The sequence below is a fragment of the Myodes glareolus genome, chromosome 20 (genome assembly GCF_982192425.1).
Source record: "Myodes glareolus chromosome 20, mMyoGla1.1, whole genome shotgun sequence".
Lineage (NCBI taxonomy): Eukaryota > Metazoa > Chordata > Mammalia > Rodentia > Cricetidae > Myodes > Myodes glareolus.
Window position 1 is genome coordinate 33,422,654 of NC_142045.1, and position 14,685 is coordinate 33,437,338.

The window sequence follows — 14,685 nt, forward strand, 5'->3', positions numbered from 1 at the left end:
TCAGTTCCCACCTTTATGTTCTTGTCTCGTTTTTTTTTTTTTTATAGTCCCCTGAGTACAATTTGTACTGCTGCAGGCACACGGGCGGGGGCCAGTCACTAGAGCGTGGACCACCCATCAGCCGCTATAGCAACATGCTATCCTGTGGTCTTATCAAATACCAAGGGAAGATTCTAGTGTGGGAAGGAAGCCTTGGGAAATGACTAGCTTCCAGAAGAGTCGATGGCACCTGCTTCAAGTGTGGTGTCTGATGACAGTGGAAAAGGAAGATTGCACCCCTCTGCTCTCTGGAGTCCGAATCAATACAGACACAGGCATTAGTGTCAGGGACTGAATTGCCGGTTTTCATTTGCAGTAACTTTGGATTGGAGGCATGGTGTGAACCCAAAGCCACAACAGGCTTCTCGGTCCCTTCTGCTGTGGAAGCACTGGGGGCTTCTCTTGAGGGACATGGGCCTTCCTGGGATTGACAGGGCAGTGCCTAGGACCCAGGGGAGGTTAAGTGAAAAGTGAGACTGGACACTCCAAGCACTCCTTTATCTTGTTAATCCCTACCCAACAGAGAATCGCAATGACTACTCCTTCGGACAGGGGTGCCAGTGGGCAGACCGAGGCCATGGCCTCCACCCAATGCTTTCTGATAGAGTAGTTGGGCAGTATTTGTAACACGGTGCGAACAAGAGAAGGGAAAACAGAACCATTCTCCTTAGTATACTTACAGGATCACTCTAGGAACTAGAGATACGAAAGTTTTGCTGTTGATGTTTTGGTTTTTGAGACAGTCTTCTGTAGCCCAGGCTGGCCTCAGAGTCTCTGTGTACCTGAGGATAACCCTGAACCTCTGATCTCCCTGCCTCTGCATCCTAAGTGCTAGGGTTACAGGTGCCACCACCACGTCCAGATTGTGCAGTGCTGAGATCCAAACCCAGGGCGCGGTGCATGCTAGCTGAGCTCTCTACCGAGAGACGTCACCTGCAGTCCCGCTAAGTAAGCCCTTTGGTTTGGTTTGATTTTTAACTTCCAATGCATCTTTTTTTTTTCAATTTAAAAGACTCATAACTCCTTTTGAAAACCAAAGGATTTCTATTTTGTCAGTCCAAAGAAATAAGTTCAGCTTTTGAGGGAAAAGGTGAGGCCCTACACACAGACTTTTGCTTCAAATAAGCAGTAATGTGGGCGTCTGTTAGCTATGGCGTGGAAGAGGCACACCTGCTCTAGTGCGCCGAGGCTCAGCAGCACCCCAAAGGCAGATCACACAGAAAGATCGCCCCTATTTACACCATGTTAGTAAGAATTGACTTCAGAAGGACGACGAGCAACAAATGTCACCCTGCTGTGCCTTCTGCCTGTGAAAAAATGATGCTGCGTGTTTTTCCTCAAAAGTTCTGAAATGTACTTGACTTGATCATTTCTCCCCATGGAAGAATGACAAGGCTGTGGTGAGCTGTGCAGCCGTGCATGTCACGTGCATGTCACGTGCATGCCACGCCGCTTATTCCTGTCTCAGGAGGCAGCACTGAGGGTCAACCTGCATCAAGCAGCCCTTCCCAGATACTTGAGCTGAGGACGTTAGCCAAGCTACCCGAGGTGCCATGCTATCAAATTGTTTAGCGAGCCTACAAAGGACGTAGATGGATAAGTTATGCAGTCCAGGCTTCCATGAGAGGGACCCATCTGTAACATGAAGGGCCTGCTTGTTTGTGTTTTCTGTCCCCGCCTGGCACCCCACAACCGGCAGGCCCCAGAGAAAATCAACCACACAGAGATTTCTATAAGTTATAAAGCTGATTGGCCCATTAGGTCAGGCTACTTATTAGCTAACTCTCACATCTTGATTAACCCATTATTCTGATCTATTTTAGCCATGTGGGGCAGCTCACATCCTGCTGCTTCGGTGATCTGGACAGGAGTGGGAGGAATCAACTTCCTCCTCCCCAGAATTCTCCTGCTCTCCTTGCATCATTTCCACTTCCTGTCTGGTTTCCCCACCTACACCTCCTGCCTGGCCAATCAGCGTTTATTTAAAACATGATTGACAGAATACGGACAATTCTCCCGCACCACCCATCCCTTGCATCCTAAGTGAAATTAACACTAATGCTGCAGTAGCCTAGTTCAACTGAAAAAGTGTCCGCGAGGTAGCTTTGTGGGTAAAGCTCCTGCCACTAAGCCTGGCAACATGATAGGTCCCTTGGGATCCACGTGGGAGAAGGAGAGAAACGACTTCTCTGCAAGTTGTCCTCTGACCTCTACACACGCACCATGTCACACGCTCACCCATGCAGTTACATGCACATATACAGGAGCACACACATACAACATTATATATATAGTTTGTTACCTGCTGTGACCCTGGCCCTTACCAGGACATAGAATTACTCTGGCACTAGTCCTATGGAATGAAGCAAAGCTGGCCCTTCTCCTGGCGGGAGGCTGGGGAGTCACAGATGAAGGATGGAAGAAAGAACTGATGTGGAAGAGACAAGGTCTTTTGCTTAGAAATACAGACAATTCTATTTTTGCTCGAGTAGACCAAACTAATTCTTAAGTATGCTTAAAGGCATACGGATTTAGCTCAGAAGTAAAGACCTACAAGGTCCTGGGCTCTGTGTTCACCCCAGTACTGCAAAAAGGGGGGGAGTACATTTTAACTGAAGTTTGTTCGTCTGTTTGTTTGTTTGTTTGTTTTGAGGCTGCATCTCTTTATGTGTCCTGGCTGTCCTGGATAGATCAGGACATCCTCAAACTCACAGAGATCAGAGATCTGCCTGCCTCTGCCTCCCTAGTGTATAGGTGTGTGCTGTAATATATATTTATAATATTGTTACGCTGTAATATATTTGTGCCATAATATATTTCTCTTAACATATTACAGGTATGTGCTTAATTATATCTCCCTTAAATGTTTGCAAACCTGTTCTGAGTGTAATGTGTTTGTTTCTTAGATAACACACCAAGCGAGTGTGACCATAACTGAGTATGTCTCCTACTCTGAAGGAGGCATGCATGTCCCTGAGCATAGAACATTCCAGAAGTGTATCTACATGTGGCTGACAGGCTGTCTGCAGAGACATGAAGAGCTCTGATTCTTGTCAGAAGTTCTAGGTTCTAACCCTGTTATTGTCAGGGGCGGGGTTCTTAAGTTGGGGGCGGGTGCAGAAAAGAAACTTTCTGAACTCACACCCTACAGATGGACACTTTGTATAACACCTCTGGGCTTCGGTTTCTCCCACCAGGATGGGGGCAGCCTGGTCGGGGAAGTCAATGAAGATGGGGAGATGACTGGAGAGAAGATAGCCTATGTCTACCCTGATCAGAGGACTGCGCTCTACGGAAAGTTTATTGATGGAGAGATGATCGAAGGGAAACTGGCCACCCTCATGGCCACCGAAGAAGGAAGGCCACACTTTGAAGTGACATCTGGAAGTAAGTTGTCCAGTGGGTGGCAGGTTGAAGAAGTTGGTGGTAGTGGTGGTGGTTTGGGTTTTTTGTTTTGTTTGATTTGGTTTTGTGTAGCCCAGGCTGTCCTGGAACTCACTCTGTAGACCAGGCTGGCCTTGAACTCACAGAGACCCACCTGCCTCGCCTCCCGAATGCTGACATTTTACGGTGTGCGCCACTATCACCCTACAAAGAAGTTTCTTTTTTTCTCTGGGGACCCCACTTTAATGAGTGTCAGTCAGTTTTTCACACACACACACACACACACACACACACACACACAAAGAAAAAAAAAAGAAAAACAAACAGGCTTCTCGGTCCGTCCCTGTTTACCACAGCAGCCATAAGTCAGTCTGCTATGTCTCCAGGTTCGGCTGGTCTAGGCTGCTCTGTGTCTTAGGCTAGGACCTAGTCTGAAGGCATTGAGACCGCTTTAGGCAATGTTTTCTCACAGTGGATCACAGATGTATCAGAGCAAACAGATACAAGAGGTGCCTCCCAAAGCCTCACCCTGGAACTTTCCCCCACTTATGTTGCAAGTCATGTGAGAAAGCCCAGCGAGAAAGCCCAGTACACATGACAGAGAAAGCACAGCATGTACTTCAGAGGGACACGCTGAGAAATACCACAAGAAGGTGTCTACAGGTGACTCTAAGAAGGTGCAGGACTAAGAAATGGCGGGCAGTTCAACCAGCTTCAGATGACTGTGTCTCTAAAACACGGAGCCGTGGTTTTTGTGTTATTAAAGAATCAAATCAGGGGCTGTAGAGATGGCTCAGTGGTTAAGAGCATTGCCTGCTCTTCCAAAGGTCCTGAGTTCAATTCCCAGCAACCACATGGTGGCTCACAACCATCTGTAATGACGTCTGGTGCCCTCCTTTGGCCTGCAGACATACAGACAGAATATTGTATACATAATAAATAAATATTAAAAAAAAAGAATCAAATCAGGCAGACTTCAAGATCTGGATAAACTGTATAGCTGATTAAGCCAGAGATTCCTCTGTGGCTGTAGGAGTTTGCTTCAAAGGTTGATGATCTGGAGTTTAGACTCAGGGACCCACATAGCAAGTGAAGAGAGTCAACTCCTGAAAGCTGTGCTCTGACCTCACACATTCATCAGAGAGAGAGAGAGCATGCATGTATGCGTAACAGGTGCAGTTTGTACCGCATGTGTACAAATACACACACACACTAGGTAAATGTAAAACTCTTCTTAAAAGTTAGCATTAGAGGAAACAGTGGGAACCGTCTTTCTTCCTTTGTACTTTCCTGTGTACTTACAGTTATTCCTAGAGAGATAGCTTCGTCGATAAAACGCTTGCCACCTCAGCTTAAAGACCAGAGTTCAGTCTCTAGAACCTGTGCACAAAAGCCACATGGCACTGGAGAGGTGCACACAGACAGACCCCTGGAGCTTGGTGGCCAGCTCCAGGCTGAGAGACCCTGTCCCAAAAAAACAAGGTGGCCGACCTGTGGTGGTGCACGCCTTCAATCCCACTTGAGAGGCAGAGGCAGACAGCTCTCAGAGTTTGAGGCCAGCCTAACCTACAGAGAGAGAGAGAGAGAGAGAGAGAGAGAGAGAGAGAGATAGGATGGCTATGGCTACACAGAGAAACCCTGTCTCAAAATAAAATAAAAATAAATAAACAACCAAAATGAATGGAACCTGGGGAGAAAACCCTCAAGGTAATCCTCACTCACAATATCACTGACTTTCATACCAACACACAGATACACCTCCACACGTGTATAAATTAATTCATGTAAGCCCAAAATGAAGTTCTCTTTTTTTAAAAAAAAAATTAAATCTAAAATAAAACCCTTGCTGTTCTCTGTGATCTCTATGAGTTCGAGGCCTGGTCTACAGGATGAGTTCCAGGACAGTCAAAGCTACACATAGAAACATCCTGTCTCAAAAAAAAAAAAAAGAAAGAAAGAGAGAAAAAAGAAAGAAAGACAAGAACAGAAGAAAGAAAAGAATCCCTCGCAGGTGCACCTAGCCACGTGGGTTTTGGCTAATTCCAGATGTAGGCTAATTGACAACCAAGAGAAGCCATCACACTATCCCTGTACTCCTCTGCCTGCTCCTGGTACAGGCACCTGTTCCTTTCCCCAGGCTTCTGAGTTTGTTTAAGTTTGTTTAAGCCCTGGAGAGGCTGCTGGCCACAGATGCAATCTGGAGCCCAGGAAGAAGGCGCCACCCACTGCACTCCCATCCCCAGCTTAGTAGGTCAGAGGCTTCCTGCTCTTGCCACTTCTCGATTCCTCCTGGCTCTCCGCTTGGCTTCGCGACTCTTCCGTCTCCTCTATAACCAAGTTTCTCCACTGAATTTTCTCCTTTTAAAATACTGAAATGGTCTATTTCCTAGGCAGTGGCAGGCTTATTTGGACCATTTTCTAACTTAGGTTTGAGGCATCCGTTTAGGTTTCTGCTGTATTTGAAAAGGCAGAAAGGGGGCCTGGTAACCATGGTGACTACTGAAGAGCCAATTGATGGATTGTTAGGGATGCTGGTGGGGAATGACTGACCATGCAAGAGTTCACTTTCTGGCTCCAGATCTTGTTTCCTTGTTCATGAACACTCAGAGAACCCTCCATCCCTTGTGCCCTGTGAGGACCCACCAAGGTCACCAGACAGCAATTCTAGGACTGTCGCCTACCCTGTCTTCAAGACTGATTACTGACCAAATTCTGAGCCGCCAGGATGGAAGCCCAAGGACTCTTAAGGCAGCATGGAGAGCGACATTGTCTCCATAATTCTGTGAGGCTGAAATTTACTCTCAGGGAAGGAGCCAACTGCTGGGCTCTGCTGTACATTTTACAGACTGTCTGGGATGAAGAAATCCTCAAAGAAATTTAAAAACCAATATCCAGTTTGCTCCGACCAGAGAAATCTGAACATTCTGCTACAACATGTTTTGCTTAAAGTTTTAACTACAGAAACAGACTTTTAAGAAATTTGAATAAAGGAAAAATCAACAAACAGGAATCTTAAGAATTAAATCTGAGAGATGGCTCAGAGGTTAAGAGCACTGGCTGTTCTTCCAGAGGTCCTGAGTTCAACTCCCAGCAACCACATGGTGGCTCACAATCATCTATAATGAGATCTGGTGCCTTCTTCTGGTGTGCAGGCATACATGCAGGCATAATAAATAAATCTGAAAAAAAGAAGAAAGTTTTATTAAGAAAGGAAGGAAAGAAGGAAGGAAGGAAGGAAGGAAGGAAGGAAGGAAGGAAGGAAGGAAAAAAATAATTAAATCTGGTGGCTATACATGAACACTTAACTAGCAAGGCCTGATAAGTGTGGGCCTGTAATCCCTGCCTCAGAAGCTTGAGGCAAGGGGATCTCAAGCACAAAACCAGGCCAAGCAACTTGGTAAGATCCTATCTCACCAAGGATAAGGAAAAAAAGGGCAGGATTTGAGAACACCATCAAAGACTAAAGCTGGCAAATGCCGTTTTAGCTACTCTGGCTGGTAGAACCAGAGTGACACCTGTGGTTGTTTGGTTCATCGTCACTGGGGAGCCACCTCTGCATATCCTCCCGGGCTCTGCACCTCACCTGACGTGCTGGTTTGCCTTTCAGGTTCCATGTACCACTTTGATAAATCGACTTCCTCCTGCATCTCCAGTGATGCCCTCCTTCCAGACCCTTATGAGTCCGAGAGGTAACTCTTTCCTTGTGGCTTTCATCGCGCCGTTTATGCCCCGGTGGTGGGCACCCTTAAGCTTCTGTGGCTCGCGGCTCAGGCTGGGCTCCTGCTCAAGCCCAGCAAGCCCCTCCATAATGAGTACTTTTCCTTGGCACACTTCCAAGTAAGTATGTGTGTGTTCTGAGGAAGACTAATGATATTCTTATATTAAGGCTGTTCACAGAAGGTCTCTACTCTATCAAGCAGGTTCATGTCTCATTCTAGAAAGAACTCTCTCAGTAAAGTGTTGATTCAGACGGTCACACCCTTTCTGGGACTCTGGGGATTGGGGAAGCATACATGAAGAAACCAGAGAACAGCTTTAGAGATCAGTTCTTTCCTTCCGCCCTCTCTGGAAAGGCGCAGCCTTAGGTCAGGCTCGGAAGCGGGTGTTTTTTTTGCCCAGTGATCCATCTTCCAGGCGCTATCGGGGTTCTTGATGATGCAGTCCTCTAGGGGAGCAATCCACGCTCTTTCAAGCCTAGCCTACACCTCCGGTACGACCCTTGGAACATAAAGCAACTTAAGGGAAGACAGGATAGAAGCAATGGCAGTAATAGCAAGCATAAAAGCATCCCTCCATGTCAGGTCTGTTCATTCCATACCTAACCTATGAGGAAGACTGCCCTCTACCGTGGATTCTCAATACCCAAAATTCTCTTTATTGTCCTCAGCTGGTCTGCTGAGGAAGTAAGGACAGCCCTCGGGGCGTGGCTTACCCTCGACTGGTCTGCTGAGGAAGTAAGGACAGCCCCCGGGGCGTGGCTTACCCTCGGCTGGTCTGCTGAGGAAGTAAGGACAGCCCCTGAGGGTGTGACTTACCTCTTGTTTACTTTCTGCTCCAGTCAGAGAAGCAAGCCTCTTCCTGGTAGAAGTGACCGCGCTGATCCCACAGTGCCACAGGCAGGGAGAAAATGTTCTGGTTTTTTGACAAGAGATCCTAGCCCAGGGCCAGTGGTAGCAGACTGGCTTCTGTGTTCACCCCAAAACACCAGGACCAACTGTATCCATCTATTAGTCTAGTCTGTGGTGAGATCCTGCAGAACAATACTCTCCAACCGCTTAGCTGTTTACAGAGGTCGGCATTCTGTATTAGACCCATGGTTCTGTGGGTTGGCTTAGGTTCAACCATTTTTTGCTTGGGCTTCACCAGGCTCAGCCGGACTAGGCTGGGCTGCAGGATTCAAGTCGGGTTCAGGTCTGTTTCACATCTCTTCATTCCAAGACTCTGACTAAAGGAACAACAGCCCCCCAGGATATATTCTTTTCTGGGAGACCATGAAAACTGAAAGAGACTGGCAAAACTCACCGTGTCTCTTAACACCTGACACCCGGCAGCAGGGGCCCTCCTCCACACTCTGCTGTCAAAGTCAGCAGGATGGGATGCATGCCCCATCTGCACCAAACGAAGTGTCACATCGTGAGGTCACCTGGCAAAAGGGTGACATGTATCATTCTGCCACAGGAAAGGAGCAGAACTGGAAGCAATAATTCAGATTTCCAGGCCATAAAATAAGCCAAAATTACAGGCGCCCACCTCCTAACAGGGCCATCTATCACAGTGCACGGAGAAATGGGAAAATGAAAGATTTGTTGGTAGGACATAGCTCTTACTCCCTCTGTTCCACAGCCAAGAGTGCTTCTCTTATAAAGTAGTGTTTAGGAGTGGTTTTCCGTGAAAGAACACCAAGTAACAATGTGGACGCTTGCAGGCCCTGTGTGGTCTATTGCACAGCATCAGCTCCACCTCTGAGCACTGCAGCAGCCAGACACCGTCTTAAACTGGGGAAAGCAGCCGTATCTCAATAAAACTTTATCAACAAAAATGAACTGTCAGATTTGACCTGGAGTTAGCTTACCCCTTTGTTGGGAAATGCTTGTTGGATATAGCTCATTGTCACTTTTTGTGTAAACACCCCATCTTGGCATTTAACTAAATAATAGTCTTCCTCTGTGTTCTGGCTTTGAGAAATTTGAGCACAATGTTAGTAAACTTTGGGAAATGTTCTCTTGTCATTAGCTATAAACATTAGTTTCTTTTTCAGAAAGGTCTATCAAGTACTGTGCTGGCTGGTTTGTGTGTCAACTTGACACAAGCTAGAACCTTCAGAAAGGAAGGGCATGCTCCCATGAGATCCAGCTATAAGATCCCTGGAACTGACGTTACAAATGGTTGTGAGATGCCATGTGGGTGCTGGGAATCAAACCCAAATCCTGTGGAAGAGTCCCCATCTCCAGTCCTGAAGAAGACATCATTTGAGGCCTGGGGGTGTAGCTCGGTCGGTAGAATGTATGCCTAGCGTTCACAAAGCCCTGGGTTTGATCTCCAACACCACATAAACTTGGGCACTTAGGAGATGGAAGCAGGAGGATTAGAAGTCCCTAGTTATTACTAAGTGGTTGTCACCAGGACCAGTGGCTCACACCTTTAATCCCAACACTTGGGAGACAGAAGCAGGAGGCAGATGCTGTGAGTTTGAGGTCAATCTGGTCTATATATGAAGGGGCAAGGTCGATCGGTAATTAATGATCCACCAGACTAGCTTAATACAAAAGATACTTTAATAAACAGAAGGAAAACTTACACCAGAATCCCAACGGTCCGTCCGGAACGTAGGAGCCAAGCGAGAGAGCAAGGGGAAGTGCATCCGCCAGGTATATAGGTAAATTTTTGCCTTAGGGCAACACGCCCCACGGACAGAATGTGATTGGCTGAACTCCCCTATCATATATAGAGAGTTCCAGAACAGCCAGGGCTACACAGAGAAACTCTATTTTGGGAGGGAAAAAAGATGAAGAAGTTCCTGCTTGTCACTGGCCAGAGCAAGTCTGAGGGAGGTGGGTGGAGTTCATTTTGAATACAACTCTTAAAGAGATGAAAGATATTTCCTCCATTACTGCTGCTAACTTAGTGTGGTTTAATTTCTCACCCTGTCTCCTTTGTTGAATAATCGGAAACTGTCATTTGGGATTCGTATGGTTCTCATATTCATATGAATAACCATAATGGAGTTTCAGTGATTGGTATCAAGAGTGGCACATCACACTGAAAACCTCACAGTTTTATTTGTTGTTTGTTTAGGGTTTATGTTGCTGACTCTCTCATCTCCAGTGCCGGAGAAGGACTGTTTTCCAAGGTAGCAGTGGGACCCAATACTGTTATGTCTTTTTATAATGGCGTCCGAATTACACACCAAGAGGTGAGTGGGAAGATGTGAACATCAACCTAATTGATGAAAGGGCTTCAGTAAATCCACTGTCATGGTTCACAACAATCTGATAGAAAGCGGAATGGTGGGGCCAGAGAGATGGCTCGGAGGTGAAGAACGCTGAGGTCCTGAGTTCAATCACCAGCACCACACAGTGGCTCACAACCATCTATACTGACATCTGGTGCCCTCTTCTGGTGTGCAGACTGAACACTGTATACATAAGAAATAAGTAAATAAATAAATCCTTTTTTTAAAAAAAAAGGAAAGGAAGGAAGAAAGAGAGAGGGGGGAGGGAGGGAGGAAGAAGGGAGGGAAGGAAGGAAAGAAGGAAGGAAGGAAGGAAGAAGGGAGGGAAGGAAGGAATGGAGAAGGAAGGAAGAAGGGAGGGAAGGAAGGAAGGAGGAAGGAAGGAAGAAGGGAAGGAAGGAAGGAAGGAGGAAGGAGGAGGGAAGGAAGGAAGGAAGGAAGAAGGGAGGGAAGGAAGGAAGGAAGGAGGAAAGAAGGAAGGAAGAAGGAAGGAAGCCGGGTGATACTACAGCTGCAGATTTCCTCTAGACCACACCCAATGCCTTTTTTTTTTTTTTTAGGAAAGTTCCCTATTTTTTGTTAACGCAATGACAGGCTCTGTTTTGCTAGAAAGTGTTTTAGTGAAAAAAAGAAAGCAATCCAAACTCAAAAGCTAAAAGTTTAACAAGGCAGAATATGGCAGTGGATGCCTGTAATCTTAGCACTGGGGATGGCAAAGCATGAGGAGCGAATGAGCCAAGTGTCCTTGACTACTGCACAGCAGTGTCCCCATTGCACAGAAGTGTGACCATTGCACAGCAGTGTCCCCATTGCACAGCAGTGTCCCCATTGGCGCCTCAACACCTGAAAATGAGTTCTTTTCAATCCGCCCATCATCTGTTCTCAGAATCATGAAGGTGTGCCAGGTAAAGTGCGCACCCATAAACCAAGCATTTATGAGGCTGAGGCAGGAGAATTGTGAATCCCAGGCAAGCCTGGGCTGTATTGATGAAGGGCCTATCTAAGAGAGAGAGAGAGAGAGAGAGAGAGAGAGAGAGAGAGAGAGAGAGAGAGAGAAGGATTTGAGGAGATACTGTAGGCATTAAAGTAAGAGATGGAAAGGTACCAGGAGAGGCAAGAGTATACAGAGAAGCTCTGTTTCAAAAAAGAAAAAACAACAACAACCAAAAAAAAGAATGAAAGGAAGGAGGGAAAACAAAGAAGCAAACAACTGACGTTGTCCTCTGGCCTCCCACACATATTTATGACACACACACCACCTCTTGCCTTTAAGACCCAGTCTGGTATATTTTAGAACTCCGTAGATGGCCCTGGTTAAGTTTATTCGCCTTGTAGCTGACTCTTCAGGGTCTGTTTAGTCTGCAGCCTCCAGCACAATCCTTGAGCCCCCTCATGGTCGCTGACGCATGCACGGGGCTCAGGCTCGTGACTGTCATCTCGCGTTTGGGTCTCCACTTTGTCACTGATTCCTGGGGATAATAAGGGAGCGTTCCACAAAATGTTCCGATTAGTCACACATTCACAGCAACTGGGCAGGCAAAAGACAACAAAATAGAGTCAGGTGGAGCAGATGGCATCCACACAGGTGGCCATACTTCCCCAGCCCTCCAGAAAGCCCAAGACAGTCATCGGGGAAGGGTGACTTTGGGGTAAGGGTGTATTACGGGTGGAGCACCCCTTATCTGAAGTGCTTGGGACCAGAATGTTAGGAATCCAGGGTTTTTAAATATTTGCATCTTTATATTAGTGTTTCCTGTGTACAGAGTTGGGAGGCAGTTATATATTTTTTATATTTTTTTTATTGTGTCAGCATTTTGCCTGTGACCTGTCATGAAGTCAGGTGTGGCTTCTTCCAATTGTCTATCAGCCTCAAAAAGTTTTGAATTTGGAAGCAGTCTGGATTTTTAAATATTAAACCCATTCTTCATCCCTCAAACATCTTGTAGATGAGGAAATGGAAACCTAGAAAGGGGAAACTGTTTGCCCAAGGTCACAGATGCAGTGAGATGCAAGGCTAGCATCTCTGCTGTAATGACTCATGTCCCCTCACACCCAGTGACGTTCAGGTCCTGCTAGCCACCTAACAGCAACGTAAAGCAACCAACACTCCACACAGCCGATCAGTGCTGTGTGGTTACATGATAGGTGGGGAATGATGAAATCCAAGGGGACCTTCTTCGTGATTGATACTGCTGCCTGTGGTGATACCTGGTTTATTGACTGAATGTCACATATAAATGTAACGTATAGGAGGAAGGGTTGGTTTATCTAGGAGAGGTGTCCGTCCTGTGATCCACGGGCTATGTGGAGCCAAGGATAACTTGTAAAAATAAAGGAAGACAAGGCTGTTGAATTTACTTAAAGTTAAGAGAGACTGAAACTTGATTGTTTGGCTCACAAACATGAACTGTGGATGGTGTTTGTGTTGCAGTGACATTTGTGTTGGACATGCCTGCTAGATTTATAATTTCTATGAAAGCATAATCCTTTTTATAAGGGCCATTAGGCTATTCTGCTCACCTCTCAATATCCAACCTGAAGGAGCCAAGTGGTTGTGCTATAGACAATGATGACCCCTGGATAGGTAGAAAAGCACACTGGCTTCAAAACGGTCTCCTGCTTACCCTGATTCCTCCACTGGAGCAGAGGTGTGGGCCTTTTATAGATACTTTTAAAATACATTAATGACTGGGTAGTGGTAGCACATGCCTTTAGTCCCAGCACTTAGGAGGCTGAGAGAGGTGAATCTCTAAGTTTAAGGCTAGCCTGGTCTACAGAATGATTTCCAGGACAGCCAGGGCTACAGGAATAGAGAAAGAAAAAAAAACATTTATTTGGAGGATCATGTGCTATCGTTCAAGTGAGCAACTTCCAGGAGAAGGTTCTCTCCTCTGGCCATGTGGATTCTGGGAGCGGAACACTTGGGCAGTCAGTCTCGGAAGTCAGTGTCTGGACCACTGAGCCATCTCAACAGCCTCTTCTTCGTTTATTTTGAGTTCAAGTTTACCTGATATTTTTCGTGTGTCTTTGGAAAGAGCCAAAAAGCCTTTTCCTCTATATAAAACGAGGGAGATACAATAAACAATAAGCTGAGCTGTCTGGATGCTCTATCCTTGTGTGGGAAGATGTCTTGGCCAGCGCTCGTGTCTGCAGTTCTGGAACTATGAAGCGTTAGGATAAATGAGTTAGTGCCTCTGTGATGCTCTGAGCTCTTGTGCGAAAGGCCCTCTCCAGCACCGCTTCCCTGTGTCTTGCAGGTGGACAGCAGGGACTGGGCCCTAAATGGGAACACTCTCTCCCTTGACGAGGAAACAGTCATTGATGTGCCCGAGCCCTATAACCACGTATCCAAGTACTGTGCCTCCTTGGGACACAAGGCGAATCACTCCTTCACGCCAAACTGCATCTATGACATGTAAGTAGGATGCTAGTGGCTGGATGGACCCATGCCTGGGGACCCATGCATGGGAAAGGCAGGCCCTTTGCCATGAGCCTCAGCCTTGTGGTTTAAGGTTCAGGATCTAAACCGCCCTGCTTTCTAGCCGTGCGATGAAAACGCGATTTCAAAAGAACTCTCATAGAGATATGGTGGCTGCTTTATTGTGTCCTTATTTGCACTTGGATTTTTTTTCCTCATTTAAAGATCGAATTACAGAACCAGGGAGGGGAGGAGCAGTTAAGTCATCCAAGGGCTTCATGAAGATTTGAGTTCGGTCCCCACTCGACACCTATATAAAAAGCTGAGGGTGGGGGAAGGCACTCAATAACCCGAGCACTGAGGAGGCAGAAGCAGGGTGATTCCCTGGGCTCACTGACCAGCCAGCCTAATCAGAACGTTCCAGGCCAGTGAGAAACCCAGTAATCCAGTACTCAAAACAAGGTGGATGGTGTTTGAGGACCACACCCAAAATTGTATTTTGGCTTACACACACACACACACACACACACACACAGTGTGTGCACACAGGTACAGACATAACACATGTGCACACAGATAATGGGAACGGCAGTGCAGCTCAGCCATAGATCGTACCCTTCCCTGCTTGGCGCTGTAGCTACCGCCCTCTGCCCTCCGCTGTGCGAGACCACGCTCCGAACATTTCATCTTGCCAGGATCTGGAGCTCGCTGCTCCTGAGACTCGCCCTTGAGATGCCATGGAAATCATCCCGGCAGTGACTAGCCGGGTGACTTGGAGTCCTGGTGCTCCAGCTGCTTCTCAATGGCTGGCTGAAAGGGCAAAGGACGTGTGTCATGTGGAATGAAACGCACGCTCTTATTAGCTGCGGGGCCTCCACGGCTAGTGTGAATT

The 14,685-nt window shown here is 46.8% G+C and overlaps 1 protein-coding gene across 1 annotated transcript in view; it reads left to right on the forward strand.

Moving 5' to 3' along the window:
- The window catches only part of Setd7 (SET domain containing 7, histone lysine methyltransferase), a 46,663-nt gene that overhangs the window by 23,932 nt on the left and 8,046 nt on the right, over positions 1–14,685 (forward strand). Inside the window, exons 4-7 of the mRNA XM_048424509.3 lie at positions 3,237–3,426; positions 7,031–7,112; positions 10,219–10,336; positions 13,633–13,790. Of these exons, the coding sequence (XP_048280466.3) occupies positions 3,237–3,426; positions 7,031–7,112; positions 10,219–10,336; positions 13,633–13,790 (548 nt within the window). The remainder of the gene's footprint in view (positions 1–3,236; positions 3,427–7,030; positions 7,113–10,218; positions 10,337–13,632; positions 13,791–14,685) is intronic.